The sequence below is a fragment of the Oncorhynchus mykiss genome, chromosome 12 (assembly GCF_057628025.1).
Source record: "Oncorhynchus mykiss isolate SJ-2025 chromosome 12, ASM5762802v1, whole genome shotgun sequence".
Taxonomy (NCBI): Eukaryota; Metazoa; Chordata; class Actinopteri; order Salmoniformes; family Salmonidae; genus Oncorhynchus; species Oncorhynchus mykiss.
In genome coordinates this window covers 92,496,239-92,519,594 of record NC_143033.1, presented here as the reverse complement: position 1 = coordinate 92,519,594, position 23,356 = coordinate 92,496,239, and the positions used below count along the sequence as shown (strand labels likewise).

Genomic DNA, 23,356 nt, shown 5'->3' with positions numbered 1-23,356 from the left:
TTAAGATTTCTAGTGCATCTTCTTGGTCAATTGCATACAAGGTCCAACCAAAATTTGACTTCCGTTTTTAACCGTGAGCCACCAGTGGTATAGTGGAGGGAAGCCACAAGTGCTCTTGTTTAACCATAATTTGTTGTGTGTGTGGGGGGGGGGGGGGGGAAGAGGTGATACATTGAAAGTATAGGGAGAGTTACTTCTTCCCCACGACCAGTTTACACACCAATTTTATTTACCAATACATCACCGTGCCACCATTAGTCACTTATCCAAATTGGTCCCCCAAATGGCAGCCCATTCTATATTTCTACAGAAAATAGGGTGTCATTTGGGCCCTGAACAAAAGTAGTAGACTAGATGGGGAATAGGTGCCATTTGGGACATAGGCAGTCTAAACTAGGCTGAAGCTTATTTGAAAAGAATAGCCAAACACCACCTGGATAGATAAGACTGTTTTATTAGGACACTGTTACTATAAGAACTTGTTTCTCTGTTGAGCTAGTTACAACGGTGGACCACCATCACTTCTAAACATCCTCTGGCAATGGTTCGGCGGGCAGTTTATTCAGCACGTCCTTCTTCAGTGGGCCCTGGAGGTCAAAAGTCACAGCAGGGTCAACAGAAGTCCAGTATTAAAGGAACAGGTTCACCCAGACATGGGTCATGTCAGCTGAGAGCGAGGGTAATATCCCAAATGGCACACTATATAGTGCACTACGTTTTACCAGAGCACTATGGGTGCCATTTGGAACGCGTTAGGGAGAGCACCACTCCACCTCGTTCCCCATCATGCTCTAGTCCACATCCCTTTAATTCCACATCTCAATTCCCTTTACCTTATTTTTCTGAGCACTATTCAGAATCCAGCTAATACACAGCCAATTACACAATTGTCATAGCATTAGATCACACCAGGGGGTCAAGCAAAATAAAAAAGTATTGATTGTTGAAGATGTTGGAAAGATACAGGGTTTGACAGGAACAGGTATTCCAACAAACACGGGAAAATCTTTCATCACTATTCCTGTACTATCAATGACTAGGACAACAGTCATGCCGTAGTCACTTTCGATACAGGGTGTCCGCCTCCACCCCAACCTACGCTGTCCCTACATAACCCTACAGCCTTCCCCTTTACTTACCCACACTCCTCCCTCCATCACTAACATGGTCCGTCAGTCCCACTCCTCCCTCCATCACTAACATGGTGCGTCAGTCCCACTCCTCCCTCCATCACTAACATGGTCATTCAGTCCCACTCCTCCCTCCATCACTAACATGGTCATTCAGTCCCACTCCTCCCTCCATCACTAACATTGTCCATCAGTCCCACTCCTCCCTCCATCACTAACATGGTCCGTCAGTCCCACTCCTCCCTCCATCACTAACATGGTCCGTCAGTCCCACTCCTCCCTCCATCACTAACATTGTCCATCAGTCCCACTCCTCCCTTCGTCACTAACATTGTCCATCAGTCCCACTCCTCCCTCCATCACTAACATTGTCCATCAGTCCCACTCCTCCCTTCGTCACTAACATTGTCCATCAGTCCCACTCCTCCCTTCGTCACTAACATTGTCCATCAGTCCCACTCCTCCCTCCATCACTAACATTGTCCATCAGTCCCACTCCTCCCTCCATCACTAACATGGTCCGTCAGTCCCACTCCTCCCTCCATCACTAACATTGTCCATCAGTCCCACTCCTCCCTCCATCACTAACATTGTCCATCAGTCCCACTCCTCCCTTCGTCACTAACATTGTCCATCAGTCCCACTCCTCCCTCCGTCACTAACATGGTCCATCAGTCCCACTCCTCCCTCCGTCACTAACATTGTCCATCAGTCCCACTCCTCCCTCCATCACTAACATTGTCCATCAGTCCCACTCCTCCCTCCATCACTAACATTGTCCATCAGTCCCACTCCTCCCTCCATCACTAACATTGTCCATCAGTCCCACTCCTCCCTCCATCACTAACATTGTCCATCAGTCCCATTTCTCCCTCCATCACTAACATGGTCCGTCAGTCCCACTCCTCCCTCCCTCACTAACATTGTCCATCAGTCCCATTTCTCCCTCCATCACTAACATTGTCCGTCAGTCCCACTCCTCCCTCCATCACTAACATGGTCCGTCAGTCCCACTCCTCCCTCCCTCACTAACATTGTCCATCAGTCCCATTTCTCCCTCCATCACTAACATTGTGCGTCAGTCCCACTCCTCCCTCCATCACTAACATTGTCCATCAGTCCCACTCCTCCCTCCATCACTAACATTGTCTATCAGTCCCACTCCTCCCTCCCTCACTAACATTGTCCGTCAGTCCCACTCCTCCCTCCCTCACTAACATTGTCCGTCAGTCCCACTCCTCCCTCCCTCACTAACATTGTCCGTCAGTCCCACTCCTCCCTCCCTCACTAACATTGTCCGTCAGTCCCACTCCTCCCTCCCTCACTAACATTGTCATTCAGTCCCACTCCTCCCTCCATCACTAACATTGTGCGTCAGTCCCACTCCTCCCTCCATCACTAACATTGTCCGTCAGACCCACTCCTCCATCACTAACATGGACCATCAGTCCCACTCCTCCATCACTAACATTGTCCGTCAGTCCCACTCCTCCCTCCATCACTAACATTGTCCATCAGTCCCACTCCTCCCTCCATCACTAACATTGTCCATCAGTCCCACTCCTCCCTCCATCACTAACATTGTCCATCAGTCCCATTTCTCCCTCCATCACTAACATTGTCCGTCAGTCCCACTCCTCCCTCCCTCACTAACATTGTCCATCAGTCCCATTTCTCCCTCCATCACTAACATTGTGCGTCAGTCCCACTCCTCCCTCCATCACTAACATTGTCCATCAGTCCCACTCCTCCCTCCATCACTAACATTGTCTATCAGTCCCACTCCTCCCTCCCTCACTAACATTGTCCGTCAGTCCCACTCCTCCCTCCCTCACTAACATTGTCATTCAGTCCCACTCCTCCCTCCATCACTAACATTGTCCGTCAGACCCACTCCTCCATCACTAACATGGACCATCAGTCCCACTCCTCCATCACTAACATTGTCCGTCAGTCCCACTCCCCTCTACAATGATTCAGCTCACTCCCACATCCATCTACAGCCAGCGGGCCCTTCCACCCAGGCCCAAACCCAGCCGGTACCCACCATGAAGGCCCTCTTCTCCTGGGGGGTCTGGAAGTGACCGTAGCCAAACTTGGATGTGGTGTCGATGAACTTGAGGTCGATGGTCTCCTTGGACTTCCGTGATGTGTGCACTAGCATGGACTGTGAGAGAGAAGTACATGACCACACACACACGTAGTTAGAGTTCAACACAAGGTCAAATATATCTCATGCTTTTACATCCAACTCCTATGGTCATGTTGTCCTCTCTGGCATCAGTGGTTTGATTCCTTCACTATTATTCAGAAATTAAAACATCATACATCATCTGCACAGAGGTAGTTGTCACTAACACATGGGCACTGTACCTTTCTCAGGGTGAGGACACGTTTCTTACAGCCGATCACACAGCCCTTCAGCATCAAGAAGTCATTTTTCACGTCACCATAGTGGGGGAACCCTCCCTACAGACAGACAACAGGAGAGGCTGGATTAATAATTACAGGTTAAACGAGTAGTACACCACATTAATGGCCACAACCTGCAATACATACTCTATTATAGTGCAAATACTGGCCATATACCCATCTTGCATGTCAGGCCTCTACGTTTGGCTTTACAGTGTGACGTCAGACAAAGCTGGTGTTCAAACGAGAGGATGCATCACTTCATTAAAACCTCCTAAGGATCCACCCCCCCAATTTTCAACTAAAATGATATACCCATATCTAACTGCCTGTAGCTCAGGACCTGAAGCAAGGATATGCATATTCTTGATACCATTTGAAAGGAAACACTTTGAAGTTTGTGGAAATGTGAAAGGAATGTAGGAGAATATAACATAGATCTGGTAAAAGATAATACAAAAAAACAAAACATCTTTGAAATGCAAGAGAAAGGCCATAATGTATTATTCCAGCTGAGGTGGAATTTCAATTTTGGCCACTAGATGGCAGCAGTGCATTTTCAATGTTTTAGGCTGATCCAATGAACCATTGCATTAATGTTCAAAATGTTGTTTCAAGACTACCCAAATGTGCCTAATTTGTTTATTTTTATTTTACCTTTTATTTAACCAGGCAAGTCAGTTAAGAACAAATTCTTATTTTCAATGACGGCCTGGGAACAGTGGGTTAACTGCCTGTTCAGGGGCAGAACGACAGATTTGTACCTTGTCAGCTCGGGGGTTTGAACTCGCAACCTTCCGGTTACTAGTCCAACGCTCTAACCACTAGGCTACCCTGCCGCCCCATTAATAACTTTAAGTTCAAAACTGTGCACTCTCAAACAGCATGGTATTATTTCACTGTAATAGCTACTGTAAATTGGACAGTGCAGTTAGCTTAACAAGACTTTAAGCTTTCTGCCCATATAAGATGTCTATGTCCTGGGAAATGTTAATTACAACCTCATGCTAATCACATTAGCCTACGTTAGCCCAACAGTCCTGTGGATGGGAGACGATCCCGAAGAAGTTTGAACCAACCGTAAAAATTAGAATGGTTACCATGTTATAGCACATAATTTCCAGGCTCAGTACCATGTCAATAACATTATATTACCATGGGCGTGATAGTCTTCTGGGTGGTGTCGTAGTTAGTGGAAGCGTTGTTCTTGATCACTTTGCCATCCTGGACATGGATCCCTTTGCCAATACGGTAGATCTGTAGACCAGAGTAAAACACTGAAACAGCATGATGGTGGTGAACCTCAGTCTAAGCAGTACAGTATGAACCTCTACGTAATTACAGTCACAACAGAACCCAAACTAATTCCAGTTGAATACGCAACTCAAACATCCACACAGATCGTTCATTAACAAAGTATAATATATTTAGAAAACTATTTTACAAAGTAGTCAGTCCCTTTGAGGTCAAAACACCTATTTTTCAAGGAACACTTGGTCAACTAAATTAATGTCACACGCCCATCTCATCTAATGAATGTCACATGCCCATCTCATCTAATGAATGTCACATGCCCATCTCAACTAATGAATGTCACATGCCCATCTCATCTAATGAATGTCACATGCCCATCTCATCTAATGAATGTCACATGCCCATCTCATCTAATGAATGTCACATGCCCATCTCATCTAATGAATGTCACATGCCCATCTCATCTAATGAATGTCACATGCCCATCTCATCTAATGAATGTCACATGCCCATCTCATCTAATGAATGTCACATGCCCATCTCATCTAATGAATGTCACATGCCCATCTCAACTAATGAATTTCACATCTCAACTAATGAATTTCACATGCCCATCTCATCTAATGAATGTCACATGCCCATCTCATCTAATGAATGTCACACGCCCATCTCAACTAATGAATTTCACATGCCCATCTCATCTAATGAATGTCACATGCCCATCTCATCTAATGAATGTCACATGCCCATCTCATCTAATGAATGTCACATGCCCATCTCATCTAATGAATTTCACATGCCCATCTCATCTAATGAATGTCACATGCCCATCTCATCTAATGAATGTCACATGCCCATCTCAACTAATGAATTTCACATGCCCATCTCAACTAATGAATTTCACATCTCAACTAATGAATTTCACATGCCCATCTCAACTAATGAATTTCACATGCCCATCTCAACTAATGAATTTCACATGCCCATCTCAACTAATGAATGTCACACGCCCATCTCAACTAAATGAATTTCACATGCCCATCTCATCTAATGAATTTCACATGCCCATCTCAACTAATGAATTTCACATCTCAACTAATGAATTTCACATGCCCATCTCAACTAATGAATTTCACATGCCCATCTCAACTAATGAATGTCACACGCCCATCTCAACTAAATGAATTTCACATGCCCATTTCAACTAATGAATTTCACATGCCCATCTCAACTAATGAATGTCACACGCCCATCTCAACTAAATGAATTTCACATGCCCATCTCATCTAATGAATTTCACATGCCCATCTCAACTAATGAATTTCACATGCCCATCTCAACTAATGAATGTCACACGCCCATCTCAACTAAATGAATTTCACATGCCCATCTCATCTAATGAATTTCACATGCCCATCTCATCTAATGAATTTCACATGCCCATCTCATCTAATGAATTTCACATGCCCATCTCAACTAATGAATTTCACATGCCCATCTCAACTAATGAATTTCACATGCCCATCTCAACTAATGAATTTCACATGCCCATCTCAACTAATGAATTTCACATGCCCATCTCAACTAATGAATTTCACATGCCCATCTCAACTAATGAATTTCACATGCCCATCTCAACTAATGAATTTCACATGCCCATCTCAACTAAATGAATTTCACATGCCCATCTCATCTAATGAATGTCACATGCCCATCTCAACTAATGAATTTCACATGCCCATCTCAACTAATGAATTTCACATGCCCATCTCAACTAATGAATTTCACATGCCCATCTCAACTAATGAATTTCACATGCCCATCTCAACTAAATGAATTTCACATGCCCATCTCAACTAATGAATTTCACATGCCCATCTCAACTAATGAATTTCACATGCCCATCTCAACTAGAGCCTTGGTGCTGCGGACCTTCTTGTTGAGCTCTGTGCGGTGGTGGTAGCCCTTCTGGCCGGCACGGGCGATGGTGTAGCCCACACGGGAAGGGTGCCAGGCTCCGATACAGGCCACCTTACGGAGGCCTTTGTGAGTCTTCCTGGGCAGTTTCTTCACTCCCCAACGACTGGTCACACCTGACAACCAATAGGAAAACCAGTAGGAAATGGGTTACACCGCAGGACCAGCCAATAGAATAGCTGAATAGTAATGTACCGTCAGTCAGCAGACATTGACATGCATCTTTTACTAATTAGATTATTATTCGCAAGTAGAAAAACTCTGGGTCTTTGGGCCATTCTGTTAGATCTAGAGATGTCTCAACTTTGGAGATATTATAACCAATGGTACTGCCATGTCATTAATGTCCATATAGATTTCTCCCACTCATCCCCAGGCTGAGTGACAACTCATATGGTCATTCTCAACAACAAAAATCTCTGGCATCAGTGGTTTGATTCCTTCACTATTATTCAGAAATTAAAACATCATACATCATCTGCACAGAGGACATTGTCACGTTTGGTAGCAAGACAGAACAAATGGATGAGTGGGAGATCTGTACCTAGGACTATCTTCTACGGTGACCCTTTTACCTCGACGACCGAGTACCTCAAAACCTCTTACCTTTCATCCCATGACCTTTGGTGACCCCGATGACGTCTATCATCTCGTCCTGGTAGAAGACTGAGGACACAGGGACGGGCTGCTCCAGCTTCTCCTTGACCCAGTCCACCTTCTCGGAGATGGTGCCGCCGTTCAGCTGCACCTCCATGATATGGGCCTTCTTAGCTTTGAGGGGCAGCAGGCGAATCTAGAGAGACACAATTATAAATGTACAGAAGCCAGCAAGATTCACACACAACTTTAGTGCCTCCACTCCCATCACTTCCACACTGACTAAATATTATTTATTTTAGGATTCAGTCTGATCCAGGATTAGCTTCCCTTTCCCCAATCCTACCCATTATTGGGGGAAATGTCAAGATCAGCGCCTGGGGCAGGGTTGTCAAACTCATTTTGCCCCGGGAGCCGCAGTCAGTCTACAACGACATCCGGAAGGCCGCACTGAATTTTGTAAAATATTTACTTGCCACCAATTTGCAAAAATGCATCCTCTATCCAGCCCCTCCAATGCTCACTCTGTCTAGCTTTCATTTGGGAGATTATTAACGAGCTAGACAACTTCAAGAAACTATGAATGTAGGTCTATTATTTCTACAGTTTAGATTTGGTTTTAGTCATTTTAAAGCTTGTTTTCCTACACACAAATCTAAAATGATATATACAACATTATTGTTTTATATATCTATACACCCGCGGGCTGTATGTTTGACAGCCCTGGTGTAGAGGCAACTTCACCCTACAGTCCTGTGAGTCATCAGTCAGGTCTCCGACAGCCTCGTCTATTTGTGCGGCCTTGACTCATATGGTCATGTTTTTCTCTCTGACATCAGTGGTTTGATTCCTTCACTATTATTCAGAAATTAAAACATCATACATCATCTGCAGAAAGAGAAAAAAACATCTGCCAAATATGATAAGAATTATCAAGACCGCTAGAACAGATCTGGAACCAGGCGAATACTCTCACTGGAGACATGATTCACATTGCTCTATCCCCACATCTTACAGTAATCATATCACTGCTTCGACAAACAGACAATACCCTGAATTCAATCAGTAACATTGAGTAATGTTTGTTGCCAACACAAACTTTCCTCAAGTGCAGTCGAGGTACTGCTCCTCACAGGAGTATTTTTAAACTGTAATTTGAAACTCCATACTCTAGTACTCCTCTGCATGTGTGCGTGCGAGAGAGAGAAGACATTTGTTCGCAACGCGGGCCTTGAGATTAGGGAAGGTTTTCCCCCCTTTCAGTTGCCATGTGACTGGTAGGAGCTGGGTAGGCTATAACTCAGACAGCCGTGCCCGTTCTGAAGGGAGGTCCTTGGGGTGGAGACAGATGAACCCCAGGGATACCACCAGCCAATAGAAACTCACTGAGGATAGGAGTGGAGGATTTCTGTTGGATCACATGATTGATAGGAGGGTTCTATGTACCTGAGTGTGGATGAGGACCCGGATGGATGAGCAGTATTTCTTCATGTTATTAAAGTCCTTCTCCAGCTGCTTCTTGCCACTCTCGTCTGTCCACTTCTTGGCATACTTGGTGAATGCCTTCTTCTTGCTCTTGTACCTGGAAGAGTTTACATACAGGGTAGAGATTGAAAAATAATCTCTTGTCATATGTTACTTCCCCCTCCTTCTCTGGCATCAGCGGTTTGATTTCAACACTATTATTCAGAAATTAAAACATCAAACATCATCTGCACAGAGGTCAGTCACAGTCTCTACTTCAATGTGCCCCACCAGCTTTTGTAGAATCTGCGCTTGCACTCGTCACTGAGGTGCTCGGCGAAGATGGTCTTGAAGGACCTCAGGCCACGGACTGTGTCGATGTACCCAACAACCCCCACCACCATCACAGGCGGAGTCTCGATGATAGTGACCGCCTCCACAGACTCACGTTTGGCTTGCTCTGTTGGGAGAGGAGATATGGGTCAGTTGCCACAAAAAGAATAAAGACAAATGGCCTGTGTGTAGCCTACAGGAGGAACGACAAAGTGTCATATCAATGTCAGAGCAGAATAGAGGATTGAAAACAGAGCTGGGCTCTATGGTCAATGCCACATGTTTTCTCTCTGGCATCAGCGGTTTGATTCCATCACCATTATTCAGAAATGAAATCATACAGCATCTTCTCAGAGATCCTTGTCTAGACAGGACAAACAGATCTGGGACCAGGTCTAATTGTCTCATGGCTCTTACTCCTGGTTCACATATACATTGTTCTATCCAAATCTTACATCATCCCACACTGTAAGGCAGACTGTACATACTCAGGCCAGTGCGGTGCACCTCACGCAGGATGTGGGTCATGCCGGCCTTGTAGCCCATGAAGGCGGTGAGGTGGACGGGCTGGCTGGGGTCGTCCTGGGGCCAGCTGCGGGGCTTCCCCCGGTGCTTCTTGCTGCGCTTGCAGGGCAGGAAGCCCATGTGCCCATGGCGGGGCGCGTGGAATTTACGGTGAGACTGGGAGGGAGCGAAACAGATGTTCACGTCAATTAACTTCTGATAATGCTTCAAGGGCTCTAAAACCCCAGGTTATTGCTGGGCTTTACCCTTGATAAAGTTGATTTTGATGTCTACTTTTTACATTTCAGTTGAATTCATATCACCCTTCTCTGAAGTGTCAAACATGGGTTACTAGATCTTGGCTCTAAACAGAACTAGAACTAGTAATATAATAACCTACAAGGATTAGTGAAAACAAGTACAATATAAACTAATAACTTATCAATAACAGAGAAAACAAAGCACAGGCTGGTCCCAGACTAGACATAACACATTAAATGTAAATCCAGGACACTCCAATATGATACATTTGGTATGGTTACATAATGACAGAGGGCAAACAGGAAAGTAGGGTGGTTGGTCGGGTTAGGTGTATAACGCCAACGTCTAGCAAACTAAAGGTGGCGAGTACAAATCTCACAAACAACTTTTACATTTCAGCTAATTAGCAACTTTTTAACTACCCTGCAACTACTTAACATGTTAGCTAACCCTATTGAGATATATATATATATATATATATATATATATATTATATTCTTTTTTTGCTCCTTTGCACCCCGGTATCTCTACTTGCACATTCATCTTCTGCACATCTATTATTCCAGTGTTTAATTGCTAAATTGTAATTACTTCACCACTACGGCCTATTTTTTGCCTTACCTCCCTTATCTTACCTCATTTGCACACATTGTATATAGATTTTTCTATTGTGTTATTGACTGTACGTTTGTTTATTCCATGTGTAACTCTGTGTTGTTGTTTGTGTCGCACTGCTTTGCTTTATCTTATCCAGGTCGCAGTTGTAAATGAGAACTTGTTCTCAACTGGTCTACCTGGTTAAATAAAGGTGAAATAAAATGTTAATAGAAATAGCCCAATTCCTAATATCTTAACCCTTTGCCTATCTAACTTTAGCCACCTAGCTAGAATTTGTAACCTATCATATGTTTTACAATTTAAAATTCACATGTTCCGAATTTGTAACATATTACACGAAATGGGTGATGACAACAAATTAATACCTACCATATGAAATGTAAAATATTACACTAAATGGAGTGTCTCGGAATTTACGTACAGAATAAAATGAAATGCTCGGGGACCAAGTTGAAGAACCAGGGGTAATAGCCCTGAAGAATCCCCAAAATCACCTCCTCCCCATTCGTACCGTCAGTAACCCACACATCCTACATGTTTATGACAGACGTCTTGTCTGGATTAGCTCGGTGACAAGAACAGGTGTCAGGAAGAGGCCTAATGGCTGCATTCTGACAATGAATGGCCATGTTGTGTGCCCTGTCAACCTCAGAGCTTCAGTAACGGCTGCTCAAGACAAGTGTCTGTGTGCTGAACAGCCTATACACTGACTAATACAGGCAAAGAGACGGTCTTGAGAAATTTAGTGACGATCAAGATTCATTAGCCATCAGAACACATGCAGAGTAATAGTGGAACATTAATTTTACAGGGATCAACATACCCACACTAGAAATATGCCTTCATAAGCTGACTGAACAGACTAATCCATTTCTGTGACAGCAAAAAAATTAAGAATATTCTTGCAAATGGACCAATAATGCAAGCATTGTACATTTCTGTAGAAGGATTTGAAAGAGACAAAAACCTGGGGAAAAGGTGTTGCATTGAGGTCAATAGATTAATTTCTGTCCACATGAAACAAATCCTTCATTATTCAAACCAAGTTAGTAGCACAACTAATGGGAAATATTTCCTATACAGCATTCATTACAAATTAATAGTTGAGAAACTCAAATAAAGAAAACGTCTCTAAAAAGTCATCGTGACTGCAATGATTCTGAGGTAGCCGAGAAACAACAGCCAGGATATTATCGATGTTGAGGCCATGTGCAAAAAGCACAACGCCATTGCCCTCTTGCACATGGCATACTGAGAAAGAACAGCGAGCACGCAACGTGTTCAACAAGTTGTCTTAATACTCAACAAAACACACCAGAAACTTCAAATCAAACCATACACACAAACAAACACACAAACAGAGCCCCTGACCGAAGTTAGTAGACCCCAAGGTGCCCTTCAGGTTAGAAATATAGAAAAGACAGCAGGACCACTGACCATGTCTGTGTGTGCCGTCCAGGCAAGGGACAGAAAGAGATAGGAACAAGTGCTGATGTCAGAGTCATACTCAAGATGTTACTCTGTGCAAGGGCTCTAATTTGGTGGCTGGCCCAGTTAAGGAGCCGTATTCATTTTCAAACAAGACCAGGGCTGCCAGCACTGGCTCATGGTGGGCCTCTGGTGGTGGGTCATGTGGTGGGGTGCCCAGACAACTGGCTGCAGACATCTGTGGGGAGAGAGACATCTACTGTTTATCTACTGTTACTGTACAAATTCATAACATGATTGGGAGGAGGACTTAGTATATGTAGGCTTAAAGGCTCTTATGAAGATTGAATGCATGACAAGGTTCAAGGGTATTTATTAGTCACTTTTACGAGCTAATAAACATGACATGTTTCCCCAGCGCAAAACACATGATTGTTTTTAAGCTCAAAATAGCAAAAATATAGGATAATAACAATAGCTATTCAAACCGCTAAATTACTTCATAATGCAATTGTTTTTCTGACAACTATTTACCAATTTTGAGACAGAACTGTCGGTCACCGCAGAGTACAATACGACATATCTAAGGAACGAGCTAGCTACATGCAGTAAAAATATTCATGGAACGCAAAACGTGTGGGACAGAACAAAGGACACATTCTTTGGCCCCAATTCAAAATCTGAACCAACAAAGTGGATATTGGTCAAATCCATCATAATTTGTGTGTTCCAACAGGTAACTAAAATCCGAGCCTGATATAATTGACTATTTTCGCTGCATAATATTTCAAGTTCTCCTTCTCTGGGTTAGAAAATAATTGGGCTAAATGCTAACCCCAGTTCTTAGAAACTGGTAGCATAGCTAACGTTAGTCATATAGAAATAGTTTTTTTGGTGACGATATTACTTCCATTTTTACCCAAACATGAGTGTCAAATACACAAAAATAGTCTTAATGTAGGCTAATTTGGATTGGCGGCAACGAGGAGATTCTGGATCTAGCTAAAATTATCACCCCCACGTGGCACATGCGTAGCGTTTTCATGGCATTTCTATTGTTTTAGTCGAACTCTTTACTACTTTAGATAGCTAACTAACTACCTGATCTAGTCACGGGAAAATACCTCAATTTGATAATCGTAACACGTTTCATTAATACAACTTACTGTAACAACTCATTCTCTTCAGCTCACCACCCTCAACTAGATTTGCGCACACTGATGACTTTCTGGACGTTTTTTCGTAATTTGATGTTTTATATGCCACCTTGTGGACTGGAAGTTCATTGAATTAGAACACACCAGAGATCAGTATATAATGACGAGATCCCAAAGGCGGGAAGGCAGACGCCAAGTTTAGGTCCAAAACAAACCCATAGAAACGCTTTGGTCTTGTTTTGGACATATTTGGGTTCAGGGTCGCCTCTTCCTCTCTGACCACACATTTTCTCTGCGCTGAACTTTTACCTTCGACCTCTGCTTGAAAAATGAAAGAAATGTAAATGTAATATTCGAGATAAAGGGTGTAAATAAAATGTATACATCGTTTTTTGGTAATCTTACTGAAATGTTATTTATGTTCACCATATTACATGTTATACTTACTTCTGACCTCCAACGCCATGTTGTTCCTCATACGCATGCGCAGAAGCGTAGAAGAGGTCGAATTCAATAAGTTTATTTTTGTTCTTTAACAAAAGACAGCAAAATGCCATCGGACTATGATAAAGATGCGTATCCAGAGCCTCCCCGCCAGACTCCCATCGTGGACAAGCAGACGACCCTTCCCAACCCAGCCCTGATTTTGACTAAACTCTTCTATTATTCCGTGGACCTCCCTGTCACCACATTCAGAGGTGAGCTAGCTAGCTAAGCTAACGTTTTGGCAAATATTTTGAACTAACCCATCTGTGGGGTTGCTAACACTAGCTAATGTTGGATATCTAGCGAGATACATGGAGACAGACCATGGCATTAAACATTTATAATGATAGAGGATTTCAAATGACAGATGTGGAGTTCAGAGAAATTGTTTCAGTTAGCTTACTAGATAGGGTTAGCTGTCAAAACTAGCAAGTGTTGCGGTTATGCTTTCTACCTAGCTCGGTAGCTATGTGTGTTGCAGTTTTAGTTTATTCAGGTGTAGTGCATAATGTTGCATGCAGCGCAATGCACTAGACACTAGCTAGATACTACTCATTAAATATCATATTACTGTAATTCAGGGTCTAGAAATGCATCCTTCACCTCTTTCCAGTAATATCACTGATCTAACATTGGACTGGAAGTTCCACATAGCTTTCACCAATCCTTTCATGTGAAATCAGTCAGCAATACGACTCCTTAAGTACTTTGTACCACATGATCAACAAGAAGTAAATGTTGACATGTTCCCCTCATCTCTCAACAGAACTTGTGGAGGGTATCCACTCTGGCAACAAGTACAACTACTACCACCAGAAGTTCCGCCGTGTCCCAGAGCTGACCGAGTGCACAGAGGGAGACTACACCTGTTACTATGAGGCTGAGATGCAGTGGAGGAGAGATCAGTAAGTATTCCTCTTTCAAGCTCGAGGGCCACAGTGCCTCTGGCTTTACTTTCCTCCCAATGAAGGTCGTTAAGGACATAGTCATGGTTTTCCAGTCTGAAATAAAGTATTGTGTGAAAACCAGCAGACACTGGTCCTCCAGAAGTTTGACACCCCTCTACACCAACTCTGATCATGAGGAAAAACCCATTGACTGGATTAAATGACAAGACATACTGTAAAAAAAAGTAGACCATCTTATCCAGAGCGACTTAGTTAGTGCATTCATCTTCAAATGGCTAGGTGGGACAACCAGTCATATTAAGTCATTTTCCCTCAAAGTACCTATCAGCAAAGTCCGCTAGTAAGAGGGGGAAAAGTCAAGTGCAAGTTCACGAAAGGCTTTCCACATCTGTTGTATGAAAAGTCTGATCCGCATCAATTGGTTACCGGAAAGTTGACCTTACATAGTTTGTCCAAGAGATTAATGTTCTGTGGTCAGATATGATAGGACAGTTACAGGCTGACTACACCGCTCGCTTTGCGTGCGTTGCAAAATAGATTTAGAAATCCGTTATTCAATTATTGCGCCAACGAGTGTCTGCGTTGCCAAGGGCTAAAATAGAAATTAAGTTCTGACACAGATCAGAAGTCCTGCCTCTCCCATCTCCTCATTGGTTTATAGAAGCAGGTACCCACGTGCCATCTCATCACTGGTTATACCCACGTGGGTGACTGAAAGACGAACGAGGTCTTGCACCTAATTTATGAAAGTTGCCAATTGCAATATAAAGTCAAGAGAAGAAAAAGCCTGGAAGGAAGAGAGATGATTAGAAACGATTCGGTTGACCGTTTTATGTGTGGATTAATTGGCGGAGTAGAGGACCTTGTGCATTTCAGACAAAATAACAACTCAATGTTTATATCCCAGGACAAATTAGCTAGCAAGTGCAAGCTAACTAGCTAAATTGCCATAAATGTTTAATGTTTTTCGACCTATCCCCAAATTAATATAATTGGTTCAGAGTTTTTGATATTTTAACCTGCATTTGGTGTGGGGGGACAAAATACATTTGTGCACGATGGCGCACGCGCACAGCCGGTTTGGGTTCCGTGTTACCCACTGCTTTTAACCATTCATCGGCTTGTCCTGTTTAGTGAATTCACAACCACCCTACCCTTGTCCCTAACAGCTGTCTGTTGTGTGTGTGTCCCTCCCCCGCCCGCCCAGTAAGGTGGACCAGGAGATTGTGAAGGTGGTCCAGGAGCGTCTGAGGGCCTGCCAGCAGAGGGAGGGTACCAGCTACCATCAGAACTGTTCCAAGGAGCTGCAGCAGTTTGCAGACGTGGCCAAGGCCTACCAGTCACGCTGTAAGTACCACTCACTCCAGTCATGCCTCAATTACAATTCAGGGTTGTAAATATGGCAGTAACACTGTTGATAGCATGTTCCATGTTCCAAGAATGACAGCTAGGCCTATGCGTCGCTCGAACCTCCAACCACTGACAGCACCCGTTATTGAGTCTGCAGATGTATGTTTTAATTTCTGAATAACACTGATGGGAAAAAAAAACTCATGCCAGAGAGAGAAGATCAACAGACCCAAACCTGGAAAAATGAAGGTTACATATGTAACCACGGTTATGGGAGCTATATGGATCACGCCAATATATTGGTATCACTTCGCAGCGGAGGGATACATCCCAGGTGAGGATTTACAGATTTACTCCCGTGTAAACCTGTGTAACGGCTAGGGTCCGCCCCCATATATAGACCCCATGGCCGTGACATGTTATCTACATAATTTGAGGCCCCTCTAGCACCGTAAAAGATTGGAGTGATCCATATAGCTCACATAACCGTGGTTACATACGTAACCTTCGTTATGTTTCACTATATTGGATCACTCAAATATTTTGGTGTACCAGATTAGTCAGTGCTAGAGGGACCTGGCCAGCCAGCGGTGAAGTCCCAGCGTGGGACCAAGACGCAGGGGCCGTCATTGTGGAAGAGGGGTCCCGGCACATCCCCGGAAGGGGAGGCGACGCCCAGGACCACTGAACCAACCGCAGAGGGAGGTGCCACATTTACCCGATAGTACCTAGCAAAGGTCCACGAGGAAGCCCAGCTGGCCGCAGCACAGATATCAGCGAGGGCACTCCTCGCAGTAGAGCCCAGGACACACCAACACCTCGTGTTGAATGTGCCACCACAGATCCCAGCTAGGCGATATGCTGTCGTAATCGTTTCCTCGATCCAGTGAGAGAGCCTCCACTTTGATAGCCCAGCCCCCAGGACTCTCGTCATAGCAGACAAAGATCTGGTCTGTTCTCACTGACTGTGTCCGCTCCACATAGGCAGCCACAGCATGCCGGAGAGGAGGGTCATAAGCAGACAGGATAAAAGGGATGTTCACATGCCTGTCTGACAGAACCTTCAGGAGGAATGAAGGGTTGGGACGGAGATATGTACTCCTCCCCCCGGGGTCCATCCGGTAGCACTCAGAACTTACCGAAAGAGGATGGAGCTCAGCCACCCTCTTCATGAAATAATCGCTACCAAGAAAGCCACCTTCATAGAGAGGTGTTTCAGGGAAGCAGACTCCAACGTTTCTCTGCCAAAGCTGCCAAGACCACATCCAGATCCCAGCTCGCCATTGAGTGGGTCCTAGCTGGGGTCCTAGCAGGGGACAAACCCCCTTCATAAACCTGGAGACCAAGGGCTGGCGCCCCACTGACCTGTCCATCCACCCCACATGACAGGCAGATATAGCAGCCAAATACCCTCTCAGTGTAGAGGCTGTGAAGCCCTCATCCAAGCGAGACTGCAGGTATTGGAGGACATAGTGCACCCCGCATGACTTGGGCCAAATCTCAATACTAGTGCACCAAGAGCAGAACAACCGCCAGCGCAACTGGTATGCCGCGGTTATAGCAGGCGCCCTAGCGTTCTGCATGGTGTTCATTACACCCTCTTGTAGTCTTAACGTGGACCATTGGTGCCGTTCAGTGGCCAATCCCACAGACTGAGGCGGTGCGGCCTCCGATGCCACAGAGTTCCCCGGCCTGAGACAGCAGGTCTGGTCTCGGGAAGTTGCCATGGTGTCCCAGACAACAGCGACAGGAGAAGTCTGGGCCAGTATGGGGCCACCAGAAGCAGATGATGCTCCTGGTCCTGTCCAGCACAGCCTGGATCAGGGGAAACGGGAGGGAATGCATAAAGCTCCAGCCCTGGCCAATTGTGAGCCAGAGAATCCAAGCACAGAGGCCCAGGTGGCTCCGACATGGAGTACCACAGGGGGCTGTGCGCATTGTCCAGGGAGGCAAACGGGTCCACCTGCGCCCTCCCGAACTTGTGCCACAGGTGCTGCACCACCTGGGGATGTAGGCTCTAGTCCCAAGGTGGTGGGCCCTCCCTTGTGAGCATATCCTCTGCCACATTCAGGATGCCCAGAGAAGGAGTTCCCGTGCCATAAGAGAGGGGCAGTGCGACCTCAGTCCACCCTGATGGTTGATGAAAGCCACCACTGTGGTGTTGTCCATTCTCACCAGGACATGTCTTCCCTTCAGATGTGGAAGGGCCAGCAGTACAGCTCTAGGGTGCTCCAAGGGTGTAGCCAACAGCCGCTGGCCACCCTGCCCTTAGTCACACCCCCCCAGCCGAATTGGGAGGCGTCTGTGCTGACCAGCTCCCAGCGGCACATCCTTAGCATCTCCACCCCACCTGAGAGAAAGGAGTGACAGTGCAACCTCAGCAATAAAGTGTTGCGGTCATGGGGTCTATATATAGGGGTGGACCCCAGCCATGACACAGGTGTACACGGGAGTAAATCTGTAAATCCTCACCTCGGATGTATCCCTCCGCCGCGGAGTGATCCAATATAGTGAAACATAACTTCAAGTGTCAGTTGTGTTCAGTAGTAAACATTTCGAAACTTAAGTGCTGCTGCCCGAATGTTTTTCAATATAAATCATTTCATGACACCTCCAGGGAAGAATTTCCTGCAGTGGAATGCAGAAATGTTAAGGCTGTGAGGCTACTGTTCCATTGCATTGTCAAACTGTTGTCCTTCCTCTGTTGTAGATGGGGATCTGGGAGCCTACGCCAGCTCAAGGAAATGTCTGATGAAGCAGAAAGACAGGATGATGGCGGCCGAGGCAAAAGCTTAAACAATATAACCCCTATGTTCCAAGTCTCTCTCCTATGTATGAAATGTAGAGTAAATGTTTATTGCGAAAAAATAATTGTCCTCATTGTATTGTTTAGCTGTAGTAACAGACAACTTTTTTGAATGAGCTGCATTTACCCTTGACTCCAGCAGTTTTTAGCCATCTCCAGAACTCAAACCATTCTTGAATAGGAACTGTTGAGGTCTAGTCCCGCTGGGCTGCAAGTACACTGCCACAAGTAGTACTGAATCTCAAAGTATTTGATTGCCCGTCCCTGCTTCTCACTTGATCAAAACGCATTGGGGTCTGAGTGGAAAAGTCTTGAATACAAGAAATGACACATTTGGGATTCATCTTGGTTGAATTCAAGTCCAGCAATGTGAAATATGCAGCCATGATTAAATCTACATGATAGCACATCTCAGATGTTCATAGTTTGATTCTAAAAGAGTTTTTCAATTAATTCAAAATGGTTTCAGATTCTTTTTCCATTATCAAGACCACTGGGCCAGTCACTCTTAAATAGCACCTGAGCCAGCAGAAGTGTAACACCTTCCCACTAATGTGATGGCAACTAGCACAGGTGGAACATGCTAATGAGGTGACACCAATCAGTGTGTATGTGCTAAAGAGATGTGGTGATGCTCAACCTTAAATGGAAAGACCAAAGCTTGTAATGAGATGCAGGAGCATTGGCGCTGTTGCCACAGTGCCTTCAGAAAGTATTCATGTGGACTAAGTCAGTGCCTGGATACAGCCCTTATCCGTGGTATATTGGATATATCAAACCCCCCCAAGGTGTCTTACTCTTAAACTGGTTACCAACCATGGTATACGCTACGATTTACCACAGCTGTCAGCATTCAGATATAACCAGTTTTTATAGTACGCTAAAATCCACTTCAGCAGTGAGTCTTTCTGGATAAGTGCTTTGCACAATATATGCAAAAAATTATTCAAGCCCTGTCAAGTTTATTGATCATTGCTAGATGGCCATTGTCAAGTCTTGCCAGAGATTTAACTCAGGTCCGTGGGGCGACTCACAATTGGCCTAGCGTCGTCCGGGTTAGGGAGGGCTTGGCCAGTAGGGATATCCTTGTCTCATCGCGCACCAGCGACCCCTGTGGCGGGCCGGGCACACTAACCAAGGTTGCCAGGTGCACGGCGTTTCCTCCGACACATTGGTGCGGCTGGCTTCCGGGTTGGATGCGCGCTGTGTTAAGAAGCAGTGCGGCTTGGTTCGGGGTGTGTATCGGAGGACGCATGACTTTCAACCTTCGTCTCGAGCCCGTACGGGAGTTGTAGCGGTGAGACAAGATAGTAGCTACTAAACAATTGGATACCATGAAATTGGGGAGAAATAGGGGTAAAAAAATAAATAAATTAGTATTATGGAGCAACTTCATTGCTCCATATCATGGAAAATCTCCCTGGTCTTTGTTTATTTGCTTGAAATTCACCACTTTAACTTACAAAACTTGTGGGATACAGCAATAAGGTTGTCCTAAACACTTACTGCACTCAAGTCCATGCTGACCTTGTCTCCAAGGTCTAAATCAATCTGATTTTTAGGGAAGACTGGGGGTTAAGAGCAGTGCTGGTTAAATCCAGATTTGGAGGGGGCTAACCCCTTGAAGTCCTCATTACCTGAAGTAATAATTAACCATGGTGTCAAAATGCCCAAAATAGAGTTTGATCTTATTGCTGTCACATGATCTAGCTAGCCATCAGCATCTTACATCTTGATTCATATTATAGCCACATTACAGCACATCAGTTTTAGGAGACAGTAATGGTGTTAAACCCTTTATTTAATCCACTGTACAAAAGTGTTTAGGAGGATGCCGGGACAGCTGCGGCCGTCCTCTGCACAGACACCCTGGTGTGGGTCTTGGCCAGGTGATCAGTGAACTCCTGCAGGACACAAAATTGACACTTTCACACATCCAAGTTCCTTAATGTCAACATACTTAACTAAGTTTTGATTTGTAATAAGAACCAGGTCTGTTAGTGTTTAATATATCACATACCACAGTAACACAGATCTAGACTGCCCATTTGTATATTAGATCTATCATGTCTCGCTACAGTTGTGTTGCAGTTAATCGAATTGAAAGGATTCGGTGCGCACCCCTCAAAGACAACCACAATAATTACTGTATGCCTCCTTCAGTAACCCATCCACTTTTGAGACGATGAACGGGCAATACAAAGGCAACATTTACTTTGTTCCCATCCTTCCAATGAGACACAGAAAAGGGCTTTATAAACCCGATATCATGAATGTGAAGGGCATCAAGGCATTAGAACTGACCTGGTAAGGAGACTTGGTGAAGACCGTCTCCTTCCACAGATCAGGGGTCAGGTAGCTGTAGGTCTTGGAGATGGCATCAAAGGTAGCCTTGGCTGTAAAGACAAACACTTAGTATCAATTCACTTTTATGTACCCAACTAGGCTACTGTAGTGACTGGGGCTAGATGTTGAGCACAGAAAGGGGGAACAGAAGAGACTATTAGGAAGTCTTTCTGCCGTGCATTACCATACTCGTTAGTTTACCTCCTGATTAACGACAACTATACCACTTATGGGTGAAGCTGAGCAGAGCTAGGAGGGGGTTGCGGCAGCACTGATAATACCCATTAAAACACCATTGAAAATTAGCCACACAGTGTAGGTTTCTTACCGAAGTTGCCTAGAGTGGCAGTGCAGCCCCTGGCCGAGGTGTAGCAATCATCGATACCAGCCATTGTGAGCAGCTTCTTGGGCACAGGGGCAGACACGATGCCAGTACCACGGGGCGCAGGGATCAGACGCACCAGGACAGAGCCACAACGACCAGTCACCTTGCATGGCACGGTGTGGGGCTTGCCGATTTTGTTCCCCCAGTATCCCCTCCTCACAGGCACGATGGACAGCTTTGCCAGGATGATGGCTCCTCGAATGGCAGTGGCCACCTCCTTGGAGCACTTCACCCCCAGGCCCACATGGCCGTTGTAGTCACCAATGGCAACAAAGGCCTTGAACCTGGTGCGCTGGCCAGCCCTGGTCTGCTTCTGGACAGGCATAATCTTCAGCACCTCATCTTTCAACGAGGACCCCAGGAAGAAGTCAATGATCTCAGACTCCTATAACATGATAAAACACTTTCAGAAGAGGCAGGATGGAAACAAAGCTATTATAAACACACCATATGAGTGAACTGCTCATAGTGCTTTTAGTTTAATAACATGTACAGCTATGGAAACCATTAAGTTGTAATTTACCTTTATGGGCAGGGAGTAGAGATAGATCTCCTCCAGAGACTTGATCTTCATGTCCTTAACAAGGCGGCCCAGCTTTGTCACTGGCACCCACTGATAGAGAAACATTCATATGAATTTCAAAAATATATATTTTTAAACATTTAGTAGAGTAAACAAAGCGACACATGTGGCACATGAGAAGGGTTTTTTCTCACGCAAGTGGGAATCAAACCCAACCCTGCAAACTCCATGCTCTCAACTACTGAGCCACAGGACCACCAACTATTAGTTGTCTGAGATATACCTATAACCTTGCCATGGAAGAGACACAGCAGGGCCTCAAACCATCTCAGTTCTCTCTAGCAGACACTACAGGAAAGAACTAAGCCACTCCAGGCCAAGCCTTGCTGACAAAGGTCTGCAGAATCAACTTATGTAGGGTTTCAAAGTCAGACTAAGCATCACTTGAATTAATATAAAACCCAACATATTGCACATGCAACGTCACTCAGGCCAGTTTAGTCTTCATTCGTAATCGCCTTCATTGTGACCAGAAAGAAAAACAAGGGCTCAAGGATGTCAACTTACTTCCTTGTCCTCGGACTTGCCGCCCCTGGCACCGCGTCCACGACCGCGACCACGGCCTCTACCGCGTCCACGACCACGACCCCGGTCGCCACTGCCAAACCCTCCACGGAAACCTCCACGTTCTCCACCGGCGTTGTCCGCCATTTGCTGTTGAATAAGGATTAAACGGCAGAATAAGTAACGATGAGCTACCTAAATTCACGTCACCAAGGCCCAATCAACATCATGGCTCGTGGAATTGCTTAGCGCACTGGCTAGCGAATGAAATATTATATGATAAACATGCACGTAATGAACGGCGTCGCATCGTTAGGGGTTATGAACGTTACATTTACATATTGTACAGTAAACATAACAAGTACCACATCGATATTTTGTATTGTAGCCATGTGCGCTAACTAGGAACTTGTGTTACCTTCAGTCATTCACAACTATCATTAATTGCCTAAACATTTTTCAATTTGGTTCTAAATCAACTGTTAACAGTACAATTAAGGATTTCTGCCATCAAACAGTGAAGTCTGTAATGAGATCACAGAGATGCTTGTGGATTTCATTGAATAAAGAATTGTTCGACATGTTACTTACGTGTTCTGTATAACAGGAAGAAGGCCCTAGCCTGGTTCCGTTTGGATTTATATGAGGGCAAACATCGCGATATTTTCTACACCCTGTAATCTGTATGATTAAACTTCTGGATTCTATTTAATATTTTTAAAATATACTGACTTCTATGCATACAAAAATCGAGTTGTATGTCTTATTATGGAATTGCATGTTGCTGTGGTTGGTGAGCTTTGTTCCATATGGAATATATAAATAGTTGCGGTGGTTTATTATAGCCAGAAAG

General features: G+C 44.7%; 3 protein-coding genes and 2 non-coding genes across 6 annotated transcripts; 1 reads left to right on the top strand and 4 right to left on the bottom strand.

Annotated features, from left to right (window-relative positions):
* LOC110486872 (large ribosomal subunit protein uL3) lies at positions 1–13,334 on the bottom strand. Of its 2 annotated transcripts, none has more exons than XM_090194072.1 (11): positions 13,145–13,334; positions 11,981–12,216; positions 9,656–9,848; positions 9,126–9,294; positions 8,817–8,952; positions 7,380–7,566; positions 6,729–6,889; positions 4,698–4,799; positions 3,504–3,599; positions 3,178–3,297; positions 1–587 (listed from the first exon to the last, which is right to left on the bottom strand). In XM_090194072.1, exons 2-11 carry the CDS (start codon positions 12,053–12,055, stop codon positions 525–527), a joined length of 1,302 nt encoding a protein of 433 aa, XP_090050198.1. In that variant the 5' UTR covers positions 12,056–12,216; positions 13,145–13,334; the 3' UTR covers positions 1–524. The 2 variants fall into 2 exon arrangements, with proteins under 2 accessions (XP_090050198.1, XP_090050197.1); XM_090194071.1 differs by having other exon boundaries at positions 11,988–12,216.
* On the bottom strand, positions 951–1,076 carry LOC118937907 (small nucleolar RNA SNORA71). The gene has a single exon (XR_005035316.2). It is a non-coding gene; the product is annotated as a small nucleolar RNA SNORA71 (small nucleolar RNA).
* A 74-nt stretch (positions 13,335–13,408) lies between the features above and the next one.
* On the top strand, positions 13,409–19,094 carry LOC118936240 (NADH dehydrogenase [ubiquinone] 1 beta subcomplex subunit 10). The gene is made up of 4 exons (XM_036938982.2): positions 13,409–13,833; positions 14,388–14,526; positions 15,737–15,876; positions 18,590–19,094. Exons 1-4 carry the CDS (start codon positions 13,686–13,688, stop codon positions 18,673–18,675), a joined length of 513 nt encoding a protein of 170 aa, XP_036794877.1. The 5' UTR covers positions 13,409–13,685; the 3' UTR covers positions 18,676–19,094.
* Positions 19,095–20,468: 1,374 nt separating this feature from the next.
* Positions 20,469–23,105, bottom strand: LOC110486878 (small ribosomal subunit protein uS5). The gene is made up of 5 exons (XM_036938979.2): positions 22,507–23,105; positions 21,940–22,029; positions 21,360–21,801; positions 20,990–21,081; positions 20,469–20,589 (listed from the first exon to the last, which is right to left on the bottom strand). Exons 1-5 carry the CDS (start codon positions 22,648–22,650, stop codon positions 20,509–20,511), a joined length of 849 nt encoding a protein of 282 aa, XP_036794874.1. The 5' UTR covers positions 22,651–23,105; the 3' UTR covers positions 20,469–20,508.
* LOC118937924 (small nucleolar RNA SNORA9) lies at positions 22,206–22,342 on the bottom strand. Its single transcript, XR_005035333.1, has one exon. It is a non-coding gene; the product is annotated as a small nucleolar RNA SNORA9 (small nucleolar RNA).
* Positions 23,106–23,356: the final 251 nt, after the last annotated feature.

Bases quoted from the DNA above. Each gene is read 5' to 3' on its own strand.
- LOC110486872 (XM_090194072.1), bottom strand. From the start codon at position 12,055: ATGACTCTGACATCAGCACTTGTTCCTATCTCTTTCTGTCCCTTGCCT. The intron at 6,890-7,379 runs GTAAGAGGTTTT...ATTGGTTGTCAG, and splicing joins CAAAGGTCATGGGATGAAAG to GTGTGACCAGTCGTTGGGGA. The intron at 3,600-4,697 runs GTAATATAATGT...GTCTGTCTGTAG, and splicing joins AGAAGACTATCACGCCCATG to GGAGGGTTCCCCCACTATGG.
- LOC118936240 (XM_036938982.2), top strand. From the start codon at position 13,686: ATGCCATCGGACTATGATAAAGATGCGTATCCAGAGCCTCCCCGCCAG. The intron at 13,834-14,387 runs GTGAGCTAGCTA...ATCTCTCAACAG, and splicing joins CCCTGTCACCACATTCAGAG to AACTTGTGGAGGGTATCCAC. The intron at 14,527-15,736 runs GTAAGTATTCCT...CCGCCCGCCCAG, and splicing joins ATGCAGTGGAGGAGAGATCA to TAAGGTGGACCAGGAGATTG.
- LOC110486878 (XM_036938979.2), bottom strand. From the start codon at position 22,650: ATGGCGGACAACGCCGGTGGAGAACGTGGAGGTTTCCGTGGAGGGTTT. The intron at 21,082-21,359 runs GTAAGAAACCTA...TTGTCTTTACAG, and splicing joins TGCCACTCTAGGCAACTTCG to CCAAGGCTACCTTTGATGCC. The intron at 20,590-20,989 runs GTCAGTTCTAAT...TGTGTCCTGCAG, and splicing joins TCACCAAGTCTCCTTACCAG to GAGTTCACTGATCACCTGGC.